Source organism: Heloderma suspectum, chromosome Z (assembly GCF_057233095.1).
Source record: "Heloderma suspectum isolate Gila_16-S chromosome Z, 16-S_ref, whole genome shotgun sequence".
NCBI classification, from domain to species: domain Eukaryota; kingdom Metazoa; phylum Chordata; class Lepidosauria; order Squamata; family Helodermatidae; genus Heloderma; species Heloderma suspectum.
The window spans coordinates 18,283,027-18,301,766 of NC_139476.1; the positions used below are offsets into that span (position 1 = coordinate 18,283,027).

Genomic DNA, 18,740 nt, shown 5'->3' on the forward strand with positions numbered 1-18,740 from the left:
AAAAGACTCCCAACAAACCTTTCCCCGGTATCAGATCAGACCTGAAAGCCCCCTCTAGTCCAGGGGTGGGGAACCTCTTTTGGCTCCATCTCAGAGAAGCTCTCGGGGGCCACATCCCAGGGGCAGGCGGGGCAAAGGCAGAACGGGCGGGGCTAAAACACCCCAAATACCGGCCTATTTTAGCTTTAAGCTCCCCCTGCCAGGAACTAGGCCCTTCAGAGGTGTTCCAATGACACAAAAAACTACACAAAAGCCGGGAAACCACCAAATGACTGGGGATTGGGGGAAAGGGGCAGGGTGGACTGGGGGGCCCGGAAGGCCAGATTTACCCCCGGGGCCGAAGGTTCTGCATCGCTGACCTAGTCCAATTTCTAAAGCAGCCCAGCCAAGTACCCCACTGGGAAGCTTGTCAGCCGGGCAGGAACGCAGACACTTTCCCCTGCCCAGCCACCTGGTTGTCAGAGATACACAGCCTCTAAACATGGAGGTTCGATTTGTAAGAAAAATGCCCCTAGCGCCCAGTAAGGGTCCATCCAACCACATGTTCTGCTTCTAACAGCAGCCAGACGAATGTCCCCAGAAAACAGGGGTGGGAGGTCAGGGACACCCCACTGTTGTTTGGCCCCAGGTAGATTTCCTCTGGATATGGAGGCTCCATTTCATAGACATGACTAGGAGCCATCAATTGCTTTCTTTCCATTGATTGATGTTATTGCTCTATGTCAGCCTTCCCAACCTGGTGCCCTGTAAATGTGTTGGACTACAACTCCCAGCAACCCCCAGCCATGCTGGCTGGGGGTTGCTGGGAGCTGTAGTCCAACACATCTGCAGGGTGGCAGATTGGGCAAGGCTGCCTTATCTCACTTCTGTTCAAACGCCAAAGAATTTCAAACATCCATACGCACACGCCCCGCATCGCTGCTAGAAGGCTCAGTTCTCATGCCAAGTACATTTCCACAAGCCAGCTCCCATCCCCATGGAAACAGGCACCTCTCCTGGCGCAGCAATGAGGCTCCGGGTGGCAAGTTGGAGGGGACCCAAATGCCAGCGTCTACGACAAAGGCACACACCACCACTACAATCCATGACTGTCAGAAGCATGGAGGGAGACCCTATGTAATCTAAGACAACCTAGTGCCCTGCAGAGGACCGCAACTCCCAACATCCCAGCTGGCATGGCCAACAGAAGAGTAACCCATGTAACCCAACATCCTGTTTCCAATGGTGGGCAGCCAGATGCCCATTGGGAATCTTGCCCAGGAGGGCGGTGCCCCCACTGCCCTTGAGTGTCGTCCCCTGCTTTAGCTATCCAAAGATAGACAGCTTCTGCAGATAGAGGATCCATTCTTCGCTTTCCACAATTAATAGCCATTGGCTGGGTTCAGACAACATGGCAACCCGCACTCAAGGTTGAATATGGGTCGAGCATAGGTTGTCGTTGAACTGTGGGTTGTCATGTTGTCTGAACCCAGCCACAATAACAAACCACGGTGTGTTAACCACAAACAAACCCACAGCTCACAACCCAACAACAAACCATGGGCTCTCTTCATGGGCTGTTCATGGCTCACAAACCATGCTTTGTTATCGTGGCTGGGTTCAGACAACACAGCAACCCACGTCATAACAACAACCCATGGTTCAAAAACAGCCCATACTCAGCCTTGATTTTGGGTTATTGTGTTGCGTGGACCCAGTCGTTGAGAAAACGCTGATTTTTTTTTCAATAAGGACAGTTGGACATCCTGTTAATGAAAATATTATATAAAAAGATCAGATCCTGAGAGACCATCTAGCCCAGGGGTGCAGAACCTCTTTCCTCCCGTGGGCAGCATTCCATTGTGGAGGAGCTCTCGGGGGCCTCATTCCAGTGGTGGGTGGGCCAGAAGCAAAAGAGGTGGAGCCAACACACCAAAAAGACCCGCCTATTTCAGCTTTACCCTCTCACTGCCAGTAACTCCAGCTCAGGAGAAGCATTTCAACTCTTCAGAATGGGGAAACAAAACTGGGAAACCCCCAAATGATCGGTGGACAGGGGAAGGGGGCCTTTGGGGAACGACAGACCCCGGGCCTGAGTTTCTGCACTCCTGATCTACTAGCATCCTGCTTCTGACAGTGGTCAGCCAGAAGCCTCTGGGAGGCCCACAAGCAGGGCGCAGCAGCAACTGCGCCCCCTGTGGGTTGTCTCGGGTATTCCCAGGTAACCGACTGTGGATCTGGAGGTTCTATTTCTCCATCAGTGCCAACAGCCATGAGCAGAGCCACCTCTATGAATTGTTGAAATCCCCTTCTCAAGGCCTCTAAGCCATGGCCATCACCACATCTAGCAGGAGTGATTTCTGTAGGTTAATAACATAACATACTGAGAGGAGAGGGGAATGTCTTGATCCTCACCTTCCCCAACCTCACACTCTCCAGATCTGTCGGAGTACAACTCACAGGAAAGCCAATGCAACCTTTTAGAATGGGGGGGGGGGGAGAACTGCCCCAAAGCCAGGAAACCACCAAATGATTGGCAGTCAGGTGGAAGGGGGTGCTGCCATCTGGGGAACTCCGCAGGCCAGGTTTGGGCTGCAGACCTGAGGTTCCCCACCCCTGGTTTAAATCCCTCCCTTGCAGGAACAGCCCACTTCTTCATATGTTTTGCTTCCTGTTCTTGAACCCATTACCTGTCCATAAGAGGAAATGTCCTCTTATCCTGTGTCTACTAAATTTAAGCCAGCCAAACCAAAGATGAGGCCAAAGGAAGAGACTAACGCAGTTTTCTGTGACAGTCCAGTTGCTCTCAGGAGACAGGTAAGGTGGTCTGGTACCCCCATCTCTTTCAGAATTGGCCAGTTTGTTGTGATCCACACAATCAAAGGCTTTAGCGTAGTCAACGAAGCAGAAATAGACGTTTTTCTGGAAGTCTCTTGCTTTGACTGAACAACAACAACCAGTTGCTCTCAGGAGATGCAAGGGTGCCAGCTGAACCACCCATGCAGGCCGGAGAGCTCCTTAGAATAGCGCAAGTCCGGGGCCGTGTTGGAAGAAGATCTATGGTCCTGCTCCGGTCTGGCTCCCACGTAGGGATGTCCGCAGAATCCACCATGGACTCAAATGAGGCCGAATTCCATTGAATTTGGCGCCCCGGAGTCCGTAGCGGAACGGACATACTCACCTCCGCCTCCCGAACCCACGCGGACCGAATACTCCCTCCCGGCAGCTCCGTTCGGGAAGTGATCCGAACACAAATGGCGTCCACGACGCCGTTTGCATCCCTGTATTTTCTCGTGATAGGTACACATTTGAATTTGTGTAGATAGTTGCGTAGCCTCTCACGAGAAAATACAAGGATGCAAATGGCGTCACAGATGTCATTTGTGTCTGGATCACTTCCTGTTTCCGCCCAGCAGCGGTACAGATGGAAATGGAGGCCATATCGCTGGCGGAATGGAGTCGGTTGGCGGCTCCACGGAGTCAACGCGGAGCGCAGCCGGCCAGTGAGGATTCTGGGGGGGAGGAGTAGATCGCCTCCCCCGCCGGAGGACCCCTCCCGCGGACGCAAAGTAAGGGATTTGTACATCCCTACTCCCATGTGCACCCTCAAAACCTGTGCCATACCACTGGGGTGCCCTTGCACCATCCACTTTAAGGAGGCCAAAGAGCCCCGACTTTCACCGTCAAACGCAGGTGCCGTGGCTGGTCCTTATTGCTTTGTGCACCAGTGTCAAAGTACAACACTGGTCCTGCATGCGCTGACTGCCCACAGGCCGGAGAAGGCTTCAAGGCACGTAACTGGTGCAAGGGACGATCCCCTCCCGCAAAGCGTCCCTCGATTAGCAACACTCCATTGGGCTGAAGCCCAGAAACGATCCCGCTATGGGCCTGAAGCTGCTCCACGGACCCTTCCGAGACAAGAGCTCCCTCCAGAGCACACATCTTAGGCTCCCCCGAAGATCTCGCATGGGTCAGCCAGCCCCATGCACCCTCAGTCCAGGCCACTGCACCCCAACTCTCCAAGCAGGCAGACCAAGAAACAGAACCACCAACAACCACCTCTCTGGCCTCCAGAGACTCTGCAAACAAAAAGCAGCCACAAAAACGAGGGGGGAGCCATGTGTGTGTGCATGCACAAGCTCATGGGAGGGGGAGGAGGGACCCAATCTGCTCTAGCATGTGGGAGCTGCGCTCTGGCAGTGCAAGAGGCTGGACTCAGAAGGAGCAGTTTCCATGGCAGAGGGAAGAAGACAAATTAACTATCCACCCACCCGGGGGGGGGGCGGCAGAATTCAGCTCCATCATGCTGAAGACAAAGCCCCCTGCCCCACATGTTGGAGCCAACAAGGCCCAGATCATCATTTTCGTTGGCTGTGGATGATGGGAGTTGCATCCCTGTATTTTCTCGTGATAGGTACACATTTGAATTTGTGTAGATAGTTGCGTAGCCTCTCACGAGAAAATACAAGGATGCAAATGGCGTCACAGATGTCATTTGTGTCTGGATCACTTCCTGTTTCCGCCCAGCAGCGGTACAGATGGAAATGGAGGCCATATCGCTCCATATCCAGCCCAAACCATCCAAACGGCATGAGGAGGGAGAAAATTGCTAGACGCTGACTTCTTTGCTGCTAGAGGTCACGAAATATTTATGGTGTGGTTGGGGAGGGGGGGCTGGGAATTAGCCATGCAAGCTGGGAAAAGTGGGCCTTGCAGTCCAACCCATCGGGAGGGCTGCTTGGGGAGCTCCACCGGATTGTGCCTTTAAGACACCCTTATTTCCCAAAGCCAGAGGGCAGCGTGAAAAGGGTGCCTCTAAGCATGTGGACACACACACAACCGCGTGGGATCTAGAATGAGGGGGCAGGGGTTCGGGCTCCTTTGAGACCTGGCAAAAGGCTTTTGCCAGGGGCAGGCTTGCATCCGTTTGAAACATCCTGCCCACTGTCCCACACGCAGGACCTCAGACGGATGTGTTTCGAAATACAAACAAGCAAGCAAGGGTTTTCTGCTGGCACGCACAGCCAGCCTCTCTCTCTCTCTCTCTCTTTCTCTTGAGTGACACCCCTAGAGCCAGTTTTGTCCTTCCTGGCCAGACAAAAACAGGCCAAGCTGGAACTGTGGGCAGAACCAGAAACCCATCTTCGGTTACCAGAGGGGCCTGGCGCCCAGGCCCATTTGGAGCTCACCGCCACATCTATTCTTGCACAACCTGCCTTGGCGGCCCGGCGTGTGCTCCAGCTGGCTCTGTCCCTTGGCAGGCGCCTATGTGTAACTGTCACTGTTTTAGGGGTCTCTGATATTTGCGGGGGTTACAGAATGGGAGTTCTTCAGCCACACCATGCTCAAAAGCAGCCTTCCCCGTGGCTGGCTGGGGGAGGATGGCTGTTGTAGTCCAGCCATCTGGAGGGCAACAGCTGGCTCCAAAGCAACTGCAGCCTGGACCAGAGTAAGGAGGACGACACAGAAAAACATGCGCACTCCTAAAACCAGCCTTCCCCGATCTGGGCTCCTCCTGATGTGTCGCACATCAACACCCATTGTTCCCAGGTCCATGATGGGAATTGTTGTCCAACCTGTTTCCCAGTTGAGAAGCTGCTTTAAACCGAGATTGGGTCAGAGGCAGACATGCAAAACACACACACACACACACACACACACACACGTCTGCCGCCAACATGCACGCAAGGAACCCTGTGGTGCGTGTTGAACCACAAGGGAGCAAGCCCAGCTACGGCCGGGGCCGTCCTGTGGCAAATCGAACTCGGGAGACGGGAGAGAAATGCCTTCCCGTGCGCGCCGCCCGCAAGAGATGTGTGCAGACCCAAGCTGATCCTCCTAGGGCAGCTTTCCCCAAGCTGCCCCCCCAGATGCGTTGGACTACAGCTCCCAGCCTGCCCCTCCAACACATCTGGAGGGGCCCAGCTTGGGGAAAGCTGTGCTAGAAAAGTCTTTGTGCGCGCGGTACTGGAGGGCCGGGGGGGGCAGTGATGGTGGATCCCTCCCTCCCCCAGGGCGCTTCTCTTCCCTTGCCGCAACTGGCCCCACGTGGCGCAGGGAGGAGAAAAAGAAAGACCCCCTCGCCGCCATCGACCCCATCCGGAGCCCCAGGCGGGCGCCCTCGCACGACCCAAGGGAAGTCCGGCCCGCGCCACGCCTGCCCCTGCACCTGACACGTGTCGGGGGCTCTGCTGTCCCCCCCCGCGAGCTACTCGCCAAGCGGGGGGGCGATGCTTGAAGAGAAGCATCCGCCAAGCCGGTCCTGGGGGGTGGGAGCCGCCGGGGGGGGTCGGGGGTCTCCTGGCCTTGCCTGCTCGCGCCTCCGGCCGCGCGCTCCGCTCCGCTCCGCTCCACGTGGAAACGCCGCGCTCCGGCGCTCCCGGCTCGGCCACAGCGAGCGCGGCGGCGGCGGCGGCGGCAGCCGACACCCCCGGGCCGTCATTGGCCAAGCCGGGCGGGCGGGAAGCCTCTCCGCCTCGGCGCGCCGCAGGTCCCTGGCGCCTTTGGCGGCGCTGCAGCGCCCCTGGGCATGGGCAGAGCGCGCGCCCCGTCGCGCGGGGCGGGAGGCACGCGCCCCCGGCGGAAAGGGGCCGCGCAAGGCGCCCTTTGGGCACCAGGAGGCCCCGCGTCAGTGCCGCTCCTGAGCATGTGCAGAGAGACGACCCCCCCCCCGGAAAAATGGGGAAAGGCGGGGGGAGCTATTGTGCCAGTGCGGGTCGATGGTGGAGCACCCCTTCTGAAGGGCCCCCCTCAATCTGCTCTTGAAAGGACCAGGAAGCGGAGCCGATTGGGGATGCTGGGAGCTGCGCTCCAAGACCTCTGGGGGCTTGGGGAAAAGGCTGGAGGCGCGGGGAAGAGAAAGCCGAAAGCTCCGCCTCGGGAAGAGGGGCGGACAGTCCCACTCAAGGCCTTCCCCAAGCGGGCAGCTTCCAGATGTGTCGGACCGCCGCTCCTATCATCCCCAGCCAGCACGGCCCACGCCTCCCTTACTCACGCCTCTCTCGCTCGTCCTCTGGGGTGGGCAACTGGGAAAGGCCACCGTGGCGCCAGGATAAAAAGGGCTTCAGCTTCCTCTACAGCCACATGGAGGTGCTGGAAGGGGAGAGGACGAGTGGGCCGGAGGGCACCGTGGCAGCCGCCCTGCCCCACCCCGCCGGGGTTCTTGCCCAACCCAATCTTGCGACAGGCCCGTCTCTCCTTCCAAGGCGGAAAGGTTGGCTCCAGGTTCCCCTCCAAAGGCAGCTCTCCCCAGTCAGCCAGGGAGACGGCGCAGCACTCACCTCCCTGCTTCTTCTCTGACGATTGGGGGGGGGGGGCGCTACTGAGAAGGCCCCAGTTGCATTGCCAAAGAGAGAGACTGATATTGGCACAATTTGGTGGCACATACAACTGAGTCAGTTACCTTTTCCATCCCCCCCCCCCCCGTCAAGGCAGGGGTGGGTCAGGAGCATGTGGCCCTCCCATGGATGGTTGGACCCCCAACTCCTATCAGCCCCAGAATGTCAGGGATGATGGAGGCTGGAGTCCAACATCATCTCAATTCCTAGTCAATAAAGTGAATCAAATGTGTGCATAAGTAGAAGAACTGTCCCAAAGAAAAACAGTGTGGCCCGGTTCCAGACCATCCCTGCGCATTTTAGCAGCTACCCTGTTAGAAGAGGCATCCTGTGTGTGCAAGGAGGAGGACCACAAAAGGAGGGTACCTCTGCAAAGTGCATGCATTAAAACAGGGGGCTTCCCAATGTGTTGGACTACAACTCCTATCAGGCCCAGCCAGCTTGGAGGGTGCCAGGCTAGGTACAAATTTGCATAAAAGCAAACCATTTGACAAAATGCAGCTGCCTGATTAATCCAGGGCGTGCATGTGTGGTGGTGCTCTTTTAATATCCCAGAGATTTTAAATGCAGCAGCTGCAATAGATTAATCAACTCAGTGTGGGGTTGCTGGGCGCTCCCTCCCTTAATTTCTTTTTTAAGAGCTGGCAATCATGGTTGAAAGACCTAGGCTGGCCAGTGGCTAAGCCCCACTGAAACGAAACAAAACGGTGGCCGCAGCGTCAGTTCAATCCAGTTGCTTGCAGGCTGCTCCCATGCACGTTACTTACAAGTAAGCCCAACCGGAGGGTCAGTAGGACTGCCTCCCTTGCAAGCCTGCATACAATTGCAGCCTGTATCGCAACTAACTTCAGCTCGTGGCTCCTGTGACAGTAACACACTGGCAGGAAAAGACCGTCTGAGACACGGTGTGCCTCTGACACCAGGGAACCATCTGACACCAGGGAACCGTAAAATTGTGAAAGCCTTTCGCTGAGTAAAGTACCGATTAAGTCTTAAGAGTCCCACAAGGTAGTGGGGGGAGGCTCTGAATTCTTAGCAGGGGTGGGAGAATCTGAAGACATGGGTTTCTTGAGTGAGTTGCCCTGAGGACACGCCTTTTAACTCAGAGCTCAAAGTCACAATGACTTCTAGGTTATGTCCCGGCAGACATTCCGACCTTCACATGTCAGACGTCTTTAATAAATGAGGCAGCCCAAAAATAGACACCAGCAGCCACGGGAGAGACAGAGAGACAGCCTGCTTCCAGATTGCCAGAAGCCAGAGAGGGAAAGGGGAGAGGACAGCTCCGAAACAGCTGCAGTCACATTTGGACCCAGGAGAGGGCGGCGCCATTTCGATACGAGACAGTGGGCACCCGAAACCGGGTCACGGTGATCCTTTCCCCCAAGTCGGGTGGTGAAACCCGCCTCTCCCTCGTTGGAAACAGAGATGGAAGGGCATTGTTCCTTTTAAAAGAAGAGTCGATTGGAGCAGAACCATGCAGGCTTCTAGGTCAAGGTTTTAAAGGACTCCCACCGAGCAAGGAAGGTTGTGTCGGCCTGTCCCCAACCTGGCGCCCTTCAGATGCACTGGGGCTGCAAGTCCCATATGCTCTGTTGACATCATCAGTTTCAGGGCAGCTACGCTGTCACATGCTGGAAGCAGACTTTGGAGCGACACAGAACTCTTTCTCGAGTGGATGTTCTTTTTGTGACAGTAAAAAACCCTGGCCTCCCTGCACAGAGCATTCTCACTAAGGGGCCGAGGGGACAGCCTGGCTGACACCTCCGGGCCTCCTGCCTTCTGACGCTTTCTCTCAGTTCTCGACAGAGTCTTTCACATAAATACTGAACCCCTTTCAGTTCCGGAGTCCAAATTCCATTTGGGACAAGCTCTCAACGGCCACATCCCAGTGGCGGGCAGGGCTATCGGGAAAACTCAGAAGGCCAGAAAGAAAACGGCGCGAAAGCCAGGAAACCAACCAAGTTGTGGTTCAGGGAAAGGGCGTCGCCAAGGCGGCCTGGGGAAGCCCAAAGGGACAGAAAAAAAAAAACTGCGCAAAAGCTGGGAGGACACCCATGTGTGTTTGGGGGCCAGAAGGGGGTGTGGCAGGCAGGTCCATGTATGGGGCGGCAACTCAGCCGCTCCCTCACCTGCTTCGGGCGCAGAAATCCCCCCACAATCAGGTACTTGGCTCTAACACACAGCCCGTAGACCGTTTTCTTCTCCTGTCACCCTCGGCAACCTCAGTACACTATTGAGACTCTGCCCTCCGCCCCAGCCCTAGCCCCCCATGTTCCCCAGCCCTGGCCCCCCATGTTCCCCAGCCCTGGCTCGATGCAGCAGTGCTCTTCTCATGCTTGGGACTGACCCAATTACAGCGAGGTTCAGTCTGGACTTCTCTCAAGAAAGCTACTGGGAGAGGGCCAAGTGAAGGAACTGATGAAGGACCACGCAGGTCAGCTCTTTATTGGCGTCCTCGGAACAATATACAGTCCAGTGGAACGCCCATCACAGACAGGAAGCTTCCGGCACTGTCCTCCCAGCAGTAAAAGATCTCTGCCCTCACACCGCTTACTTGCAACCAACTCCAGGGCCGTCGGCTTATCCACAGGAGTGGAGCAGGGAGGGGACGGTTTAGACTTCAGGAGGCCCCAGGAATCGCCAGCCTTCCTTCTTCCCAATTTTGACGAGTGCAGCCAGGACGCCGAAGCCGACGCAGGCCGTCGCGCCCGTGGCAAAGCTGTGAGCTGGGGGACAGGGGGAGGGGGAAATCAGGCTTGGTTTGCAAAGGGACAGGAAGGCAGCCAGAGCCAGCGCCAAGGGTCGGCATGTCGGGGCACATGCCGGGGGCTCACACCCCGGCGGGGGCCCGCTGGCACGAGCCACCTGGACTTGCTCCTTCCCCCTGGCAAGCTGCTTGATCCCCTGCCCCTCTCACTCCAGCCCAGTCAAGGGGGGGGGGGGGAGACACCTTTGTGTACCCGCCTGCTCACTGGCTCTCCGCCCGCCAAGCTAGGAGGAGGAAGAGCAAAAGCGGCTGTGAGGAGGGTGACACACGGGGGACGGAGGCCCACTGAGCGCGGCTTGCCCAGGGGCCCTCAAAAAGCTGACATGTCCAGCAGCTGGGGTGCCAGCAAGGTAACCGAGCCAGCCGCTACCAACCTCTGGCTCCTAAGATGGTGCCTGACGCACAGCCTCCAATGAAGTAGTTCAGGGGGTCTTCCGGGGCATCGCGGATCTCCGCACTGAGGCAAGTCGTCACCCCAAAAACTGCCCCCAAGGTAGCTGCGGAGACAAAAAGAGTAGGGAGGGAAGAGAGAAGCTACGTATGACTGGCACAGAGAAACTGTAGAATCACAGAATAGTTGGGTTGAAAGGGGCCTGTAGGACCATCTAGTTGAACCCCCTGCTCAAGGCAGGAATCCAAGTCAGAACATCCCTATAGAATCATAGAATAGCAGGGTTGGAAGGGCCCTGTAAGACCATCGAGTCCAACCCCCTGGTCAGTGCAGGAATCCAAGTCAGAGCATCCCCGACAGATGGCTGTCCAGCCTCATCTGGAATGCCACTGGTGTGGGAGAGCCCGCCACCTCCCCAGGTAACTGGTTCCATTGTCGTATTGCTCTAACAGTCAGGAAGTTTCTCCTGATGTTCAGCTGGAATCTGGCTTCCTGCAGCTTGAGCCCATTATTCCATGTCCTGCACTCGGGATGATGGAGAAGAGATCCTGGCCTTCCTCTCTGTGACAACTTTTCAAGTCCTTGAAGAGCGCTATCCTATCTCCCTTCAGTCTTCTCTTCTCAAGGCTGAACATGCCCAGTTATTTCAGAATCTCCTCACAGGGCTTTGTTTCCAGTCCCCTGATCATCTTCATTGCCCTCCTCTGGCCATCCATCGGAAGCAGCCATTTCTGTGGCCAGCTGGATGAGACCATGTTGGGTCCAGCATCCCGTCTGTCACCGTGGCCAGGCCGATGACACTGGGAAGGCCACAAACAGGTCATGAAAGCAACAGACAGCCCCTGGCAACTGGCCTCTAAACACAGACAGACCGCCTCCTCCTGAAAGCCATCTTAGGCCAGTGGCGAGCAAGGCACCTTCTGGTCCGAAACTTCAATCTGTGTGATGTGAAGCAGCTTCCTCCATCAGCCCTCTGATCCCAGGCTCTTGCTAAGGCCAGCTTTGCTGCCCTTTCTCCAGTCAACATTATCACACGGTGCACCATTCAGAAACAGCAAGAGAAGCGGTTTTGAAACTAAATCAACCAGGGGAAAATAAAAGGGCTACGAGAATCAGATGCCATTTTTGTCCCCACAAGCACTGAAGGAATTCCAAACTGCAAATTCACAGGACAGTTCATAAAAATGTGAATTTTACATCACCCTTGTTCTGAACAAAGCTCCAAAGACGTTACAATTTTTAGTAATTTATTTTTAAAGAGGTCTGGGGAAAGATCTTGGAAATTGAAATACTGTCAGTTTAAACCAGCCTTCCCCAACCTGGTGCCATCCAGCTGCCTTGGAATGTGACCCAAGTCCTTCCCCTGTGTGATGATGGGACATGTAGTCCAATCCATCTAGAGGACACCAGGTTGAGAAAGGTTGATTTAAGCTCTCCCACTGAGGAACTGGCAGAAGTACATTAGGCACAGTGCAAACCTACACACGTCTCAGAAGTGCGTATCCAGCAGCAGCCTAATGTATTCCTCACATTACACAGAGAGCGTGCTCCTATACAAGGGAGTTCTACACTGAGGAGAGCCACAGGGGAATATCTAGTGCTCGAATTATATGAGGACTGGGCGCTCTTAGCTTTGGTGAAGCTGCCTTCAGCAAGTGATTCTAAAAATGCTACCAAATATCAGGTGGATCCACAGTTGGCTACAATAGGGTCTTCTCAAACTGGGGAGAGGGAACGAGCAGGGTACAGCAGGGCTCAGTCCTGGGCCCAGTGCCCTTCAACATTTTTATTAATGGATTCCCTATAGAATCATAGAAAATTAGAGTTGGAGGTAGCCTGTAAGACCATCAAGTCCAACCCCCTGCTCAATGCAGGAATCCAAATCAGAGCATCCCTATAGAATCATAGAATAGTAGGGTTGGAGGGGGCCTGTAAGCCCCTTCCAATCCTACTATTCTATGATTCTAAGCCAGGGGGTGTCGGAAGTGGCATTTGTAGGTTACATTCTGCCACCCCCTCCTATCTTGCCTTTAATTCCAAGCACTAGGACATCCTTCTAGGAAGGAAATAATCTCACAGTAGGAATACAGGACATCAGATGAGGCCTTATACCAGGGCTCCCCACTCAACACAGTGCCTGTGAGAAGGTCCCCAATGTGGCACCCCAAAAACTTTTTAAAAACTTATTTTCCTGGGTTTTTTTAATATACATAAATGGATTTGGATATATCCATACCAATGAATACCTAAGAAATGCATACAACTTTCTAGCAATTATACATGGGCTTCAACCAAAGTGGACCAAATATCCAAATCAGTATCCATTTGAAGGTGGTGTCTATGTGCCACCTGTTCAAATATTGGACGTGTGGTAAGGTCCTCAGCCCATTGCATTAAAGGAGGCGAGTGTTTATCCTTCCCATGTTGTAGTATCAGTCTTTTAGCTGTCAAAAGAGCATGGAGAATCCATTCACTCTGAACATTTGTTAATTTCCACAAAGTGGGAAAATTATTTAAAAGGGTGTACACATCAGCAAATATTATGTACTGTTCCAGGACAAAATATATCTGTGCAATCACCTCCTCCTCAAAAGAAGCAACTGCTGGATGTCGCCAAAACATACATTTCAAAGAAGCATTGCACTGCCAGCAATTAGCCGAATTAGACAATCCCTTAATAAAGAGATGTCACGGTGCCCATTAGACATGAAACAACCGTTTTTGCAGAATAAGCTGCAGTCTAAGATCCAGAGACACGACAGGCAGAGATGCCAAAGTGGCAATCCACTGGTCAGGCATTTTGTGGAGGTGCCCACGACAGTTTCTCAAATTGCTGAACACGCCCATGGGTCCAAAAAGTTGGGGACCCCCAACGTGCATGATGTCAGCGCCTTGGCCTATTTGAGCTCCGATTTGTACTGAGTGGCAGCAGGTCCCCAGCATTCCAGAAAGAGAATCCCACCCCACTAGCACCATGGCTGATCCCTAACTCTCTGCGGTGGGTAAGGGACATCCCAGAAAAGCACACGTGCACAAATTCACAAGGCGCTGAGCCTACTCCTCAGTTTTAACGGCTCTTGCAGCAAGAATAGGAATTTAAAATGCATGATGGGTTTGCCAAGCCTGTCCAACAGCTCACAAACCCAGTTCTGACGGCTGGAGGATTTTAAAACGCCTGTGTCTTACGGCGTCGTGGGATTTTTGCCTTTATTCTAAACTGCCTTGTTCTTATTTTTAATAGAGAAGTGAGAAATTGAGCCAGGGGTTGGACTTGACAGTCTTATAGGCCCCTTCCAACCCTACTATTCTAGGATTCTATGAAATGTGTAATAAGCTAAACTCCATCTGAAGAGCAGGCCTATGTCTCAAGGGTCACAACTGGGTGTGGCTGCTACGAAGGGGCATCCGCAGGACCTACCCATGGTGACCGTGGCCGTGGTCGCCTTCTGGAAACTCTGCATGGCTGTGTCTGGTGGGAACAGCACAATGTTGTAAAGTGAACCAATGAGACCTGCGGGAAGAAAGACTGGTTTTATTTAAAGGGGGGGGGGTTATTCGACACAGAAAACCAAAGCCTTTATATTTTTAAATAAGGAATATAAACTTCAGGGGCACCAATTAATAGTAAGAACAACAACAATAATCGTTTATACAACATCTAAGGCACAATCCCAGGCATGTTCAGATAGCATAGCTTGCTGAGGCATGCTGGGAGTTGTGGGCCTCTTTTCTGCCTAACATGCATAGGATTGCAGGCTTCAGGCCTGCAAGCCAAATCCAGCCCGCAGAGGTTTCCCAGAAGGTGCCCCCTTCCCCCCTCCCCGTTTGGTGGCTTCCCATGCAATTTCCCCCCCATTCTGAAAGTCCAAAATGCCCTCCGAAGGTTTCACTGCTGGCAGGAAGAGCCTTGAGCTAAAATACGTTGGGAATTTTTGCCTTCTGGCTCTGCCCTCTTTGTCTTTGGCCACACCCATCACTGGAGACCTCCTCTGAAATGGAACTTGGCTGAAAGAGGTTTGACACCCCTGACTGAAAGTGTTTTGTCCACATTGTCTCACGTTATCCCCATACTGGAGACAGGGGAAGTGGGGCCTGAGGGAACGCCGCTTGCCGAAGATCACCATGTGCGTTTACATGGCAAAGGCAGGATTTGAACCCGTGACTCAGCCGCGCCGAAGTCTCTTCTCCACTATGCTGCAGTCGCTCCTGCTTTTAGCCACTCAAGGTCAGTAAAGTGGCCAAGTGAAGTGAAGTGACCACAGTGAAGTGGCCAAATCTGTTGATGACACAACGGGTGGTTAGAAGAAAAAAGGGACCGTGAAGAGCTCCAAAAGGATCTCTCCAAACTGGGGTAATGGGGTTCCAAATGGCAAGTGCGGTTCAATGTAAAGAAGTGTAAAGTGATGTACGTGGGGGCAAAAAATCCCAACTTCAAGTCTAGCCTGATGGGATCTGAGCTGGTGGTGACCGACCAGGAAAGAGATCTTGGGGTAGTGGTGGACAGCTCAGTGAAGATGTCGACCCAGCGTGCGGCCGCTGCAAAAACGGCAAACTCCATGTTAGGCATAATTAGGAAAGGGATTGAGAATAAACCTGCCAATACCCTACTGCCCCTATACAAATCTAGGGTGCGACCACACCTGGAATACTGTGTCCTGTTCCGGTCACACCTAAAAAAGGATACTGCACAGCTGGAAAAAGGGCAGAAAAGGGCAACTAAAATGATCCAGGGGCTGGAGCATCTCTCCTGTGAGGGACGGTGACAACAGCCAGGACTGTTAAGCTTGGAAAAAAAAGAGGGTCAGGGGAGGCATGACAGAGGTCTGCAGAATGATGCCTGGTGCGGAGAATGTGGAAAGGGAGGACAGAGAAAAGGAAGGATGTCTTCACACAGCACAGAGTTAAACTATGGAACTCGCTGCCACAGGATGTTGTGATGGCCACCCATTTGGATGGCTTTAAAAGGGGGCTGGACAAATTCCTGGAGGAGAAGGCTATTGATGGCTACTAGTCCTGATGGCTATGTGCCACCTCCAGTACCAGAGGCAGTGAGCCTATGTACACCAGTTGCTGGGGAACATGGGCGGGAGAGTGCTGTTGCGCTCCTGCCCTGCGTGTGGGTTCCTGGTCGACAGCTGGTTGGCCACTGTGTGAACAGAATGCTGGACTAGATGGACCCTGGGTTTGATCCAGCAGGGTTCTTCTGATGTCCTTAAGGTCAGACTAAAAACAACATTTAAGATAATTATTAAGCCAGTTCTGTGCCAAGACAAGTTTGGGGCACAGATATTTCCCAGCAAGAGGCCACCAAGAACAGGCGCCACAAGCCAGAGACAAGTAGACCTAGCACTGACCGCCAGCTGTTTTCTGGGCCCAGTTCAAGGTGTTGGCATTGACCTTTAAAACCCTACATGGTTCCAGCCCAGTCTGCCTAAAGGAGCTCCTCCAGCAACACCGGAGGCAGCCTTCAACGAGATCGGCCTCGGAGGGCCTTCTGTCTGTCCCATCAGCCAGGACAGCTTGGCTCGTGAGGACTAGGGAGAGGGCCTTTTCTGTGGTGGCCCCCACTCTGTGGAATTCCCTCCCTAGGGACTTCTGCCACGCCCCCTCTTTGATGAGCTTCTGCTGGACTTTGAAAACCTGGCTGTGCAGGCGGGCATTTGGGGTGGGCTAGTTTTTCTTAGGGCAATGTTGTTTGGTACATTTGATTCTGTACATTCGTTGTATTTAGTGCTGTTATTTGTATCGTATGCCACCTAGAGTGGCTGGGTAGCCTGGCCTGATGGGTGGCTAATAAATCTAATAAATAAACTAAGCCTGCTTTATCAGGAATGACTCTGGATTAACTAGCTTTACAAGCCCTGTCTGTGTGCAGGGATGGGAACCCCTATCGAGGCTACCCCAAGTACAAAACGGCATGCACAATAATACGTAGCAGAACGAATCTGACTTAGGGCTGCTCTACTTGCATTCCCTGCATAGTCTTTGTGACAGCCCTGCAGTGCAGGCCAACATTAACCCCATTATCAGAGCGCCAAGCAACGGTGGTGGGGTGAAGCCAAGTTAACTCAGAGCCATGCTGGACCAAGCTCACTAACTCCTACAAAGCCTAGCAACAAGAGGGGTTTGTGTGTGGGGGGGGGGCTTGAAACATCCCCTTCCCTCTGCAGGAGTGCAGAGATCTAAAACACCTCCTGCAAAATCCATTCAAGTTGCTCTAAGTGAGCTGATGTGCCCCATCCTTGGCCCTGAACCACCATGAAACCTACTTACAGCAGCCTTTTCCCCAGCCCGGTGACCTCCAGCTGCGTGGGCCTGCAGTCGTCAAGTCTGCAGCCAGCGTGGCTGGGGAAAGCGGCCTTGCGGCCACTTCCGATGGATTCTGCTTGACCAAAGCTAGCGAATTCGGAGTCGCTCCGATTCAACCCACTCAAGCCGGGGTGCGCACCCTTTTCGGTTTCTGGTGCTGACTGGGGAGCCGGGGGCCACGCACGTGCACACGCACGGAGGGGGAGGCACACGCCTCCGCAGTCACTCCGAATTAACCCCCGAGATCTTAGGGCGCCAGCCTGCGCCTGTGCAGGCGGAAATACAGCTGGCTGGGGCACACCGGGAGTTGTAGGGCTTATTTCTGCCTGCGGGTGCATGAGATCCTGCCTTGAACCATTCAGACAACACGGTCCACGTCGATCATGTCACCGGGGGGGGGGGGGGGGGTCCAGCGGCTCACAAGCTCCAGCATCCAACACGCGCGAAACAAAAGCGTGAGGAAGGGGCTGGCGCTGGGCCGAGAGAACGAGGATCTCGTGTCCGGGGCGGAGGGGCAGGGGGAACGTCCCAGCCCCTAGGCTCCCCCTCAGCGGAAGCCACCCCGAAGTGACTCCGCTTCATGAGGTCAAGCCCGGCGTGACCTGCGGGCCCCCTCCCCTCCCCTCCCCTCCCCTCCCCTCCCGCGCGAGCGCAGCTAATCCGGAGCCGCTCCGGACTGACGCCGCTCCAGCGGGCCTGCGGCGGAGCACGAGCCGGCGGGCAGCCGGCCCGGGGCGCGCGGATCCCCTGCCTTGGAGCGCCGCGGCGGGGTGCGGGCGGCGGCGCCCCGCCCGGCCGGCCGGCGCGCGCGGCCTCACCCGTGGCGGCCCCGAGGCGCCCCGTGAGCCAGGCCTTGCGGGCGCAGTCGCTGCCCTCCGGCGCGTCCCAGTAGCCGGACATCTTGGCGGCGGCGGCGCCCGCGCAAGTCTCGCGAGACGCCGGCGGGCCAGCCTCGCGCGAGCGGCGGGGCGGGGCGGGGCGAGGCGGGGCCTGGCCGCGGGCCCGCGCTCTGACTGGCCGCGGCGCGCGGCGCGGGCGCGCCGATTGGCCGGCGGGGCGGGGCGGGGCTGCGCCGGCGCGCTGCGGCCCGGGGCCCCTCCGAAGGCCCAGAGTGTGCTCAAGTTCATATTCCTGAGGAAATAACATACTTGAAACCGAAATGGCTTCAGAAACGGCGTTTCCATAATGTGCAACCCACTAATTAATATTTGCTTTCACTGTGCAACCCACTAATGTGCAACCCACTAATTAATATTTGCTTTCACTGTGCAACCCACTAATGTGCAACCCACTAATTAATATTTGCTTTCACTGTGCAACCCACTAATGTGCAACCCACTAATTAATATTTGCTTTCACTGTGCAACCCACTAATGTGCAACCCACTAATTAATATTTGCTTTCACTGTGCAACCCACTAATGTGCAACCCACTAATTAATATTTGCTTTCACTGTGCAACCCACTAATGTGCAACCCACTAATTAATATTTGCTTTCACTGTGCAACCCACTAATGTGCAACCCACTAATTAATATTTGCTTTCACTGTGCAACCCACTAATGTGCAACCCACTAATTAATATTTGCTTTCACTGTGCAACCCACTAATGTGCAACCCACTAATTAATATTTGCTTTCACTGTGCAACCCACTAATGTGCAACCCACTAATTAATATTTGCTTTCACTGTGCAACCCACTAATGTGCAACCCACTAATTAATATTTGCTTTCACTGGTTAAAATGGGCCCCTCTCATTAACTGACAAATGCTTCAGTTCATTTAACCGTGGTAGCCTTCCCCAACTTGGTGTCCTCTAGATGTTTTGGGCCACAACCCCCAGCATTCCTGATCATTGATCACGTTGGCGGGGGCTAATGGGAGCTGTAGTCCAAAACATCTGGCGAGCACAAGGTTGGCGAGAGCTGATCTACTTGGTACACTGATCGGGGCT

The 18,740-nt window shown here is 54.4% G+C and overlaps 2 protein-coding genes across 4 annotated transcripts in view; both read right to left on the reverse strand.

Annotated features, from left to right (window-relative positions):
- Positions 1 to 7,219, reverse strand: part of LOC146333821 (excitatory amino acid transporter 1-like) — a 33,190-nt gene extending 25,971 nt beyond the window's left edge. Inside the window, exon 1 of one of the 2 annotated variants that reach the window (XM_084826031.1) lies at positions 6,974 to 7,219. The gene's annotated coding sequence lies outside the window, so the exon portion shown is untranslated. Of the gene's footprint in view, positions 1 to 6,284; positions 6,603 to 6,973 lie in introns of those variants that run through there. The other variant, XM_084826033.1, reaches the window with a different exon arrangement.
- A 2,507-nt stretch (positions 7,220 to 9,726) lies between these two features.
- NDUFA11 (NADH:ubiquinone oxidoreductase subunit A11) lies at positions 9,727 to 17,716 on the reverse strand. 2 transcript variants are annotated; one of them, XM_084826035.1, is made up of 4 exons: positions 17,605 to 17,716; positions 13,896 to 13,946; positions 10,461 to 10,583; positions 9,727 to 10,045 (listed from the first exon to the last, which is right to left on the reverse strand). In XM_084826035.1, exons 1-4 carry the CDS (start codon positions 17,684 to 17,686, stop codon positions 9,933 to 9,935), a joined length of 369 nt encoding a protein of 122 aa, XP_084682161.1. In that variant the 5' UTR covers positions 17,687 to 17,716; the 3' UTR covers positions 9,727 to 9,932. The 2 variants fall into 2 exon arrangements, with proteins under 2 accessions (XP_084682161.1, XP_084682160.1); XM_084826034.1 differs by having other exon boundaries at positions 13,896 to 13,988.
- Between the last annotated feature and the right edge of the window lie 1,024 nt (positions 17,717 to 18,740).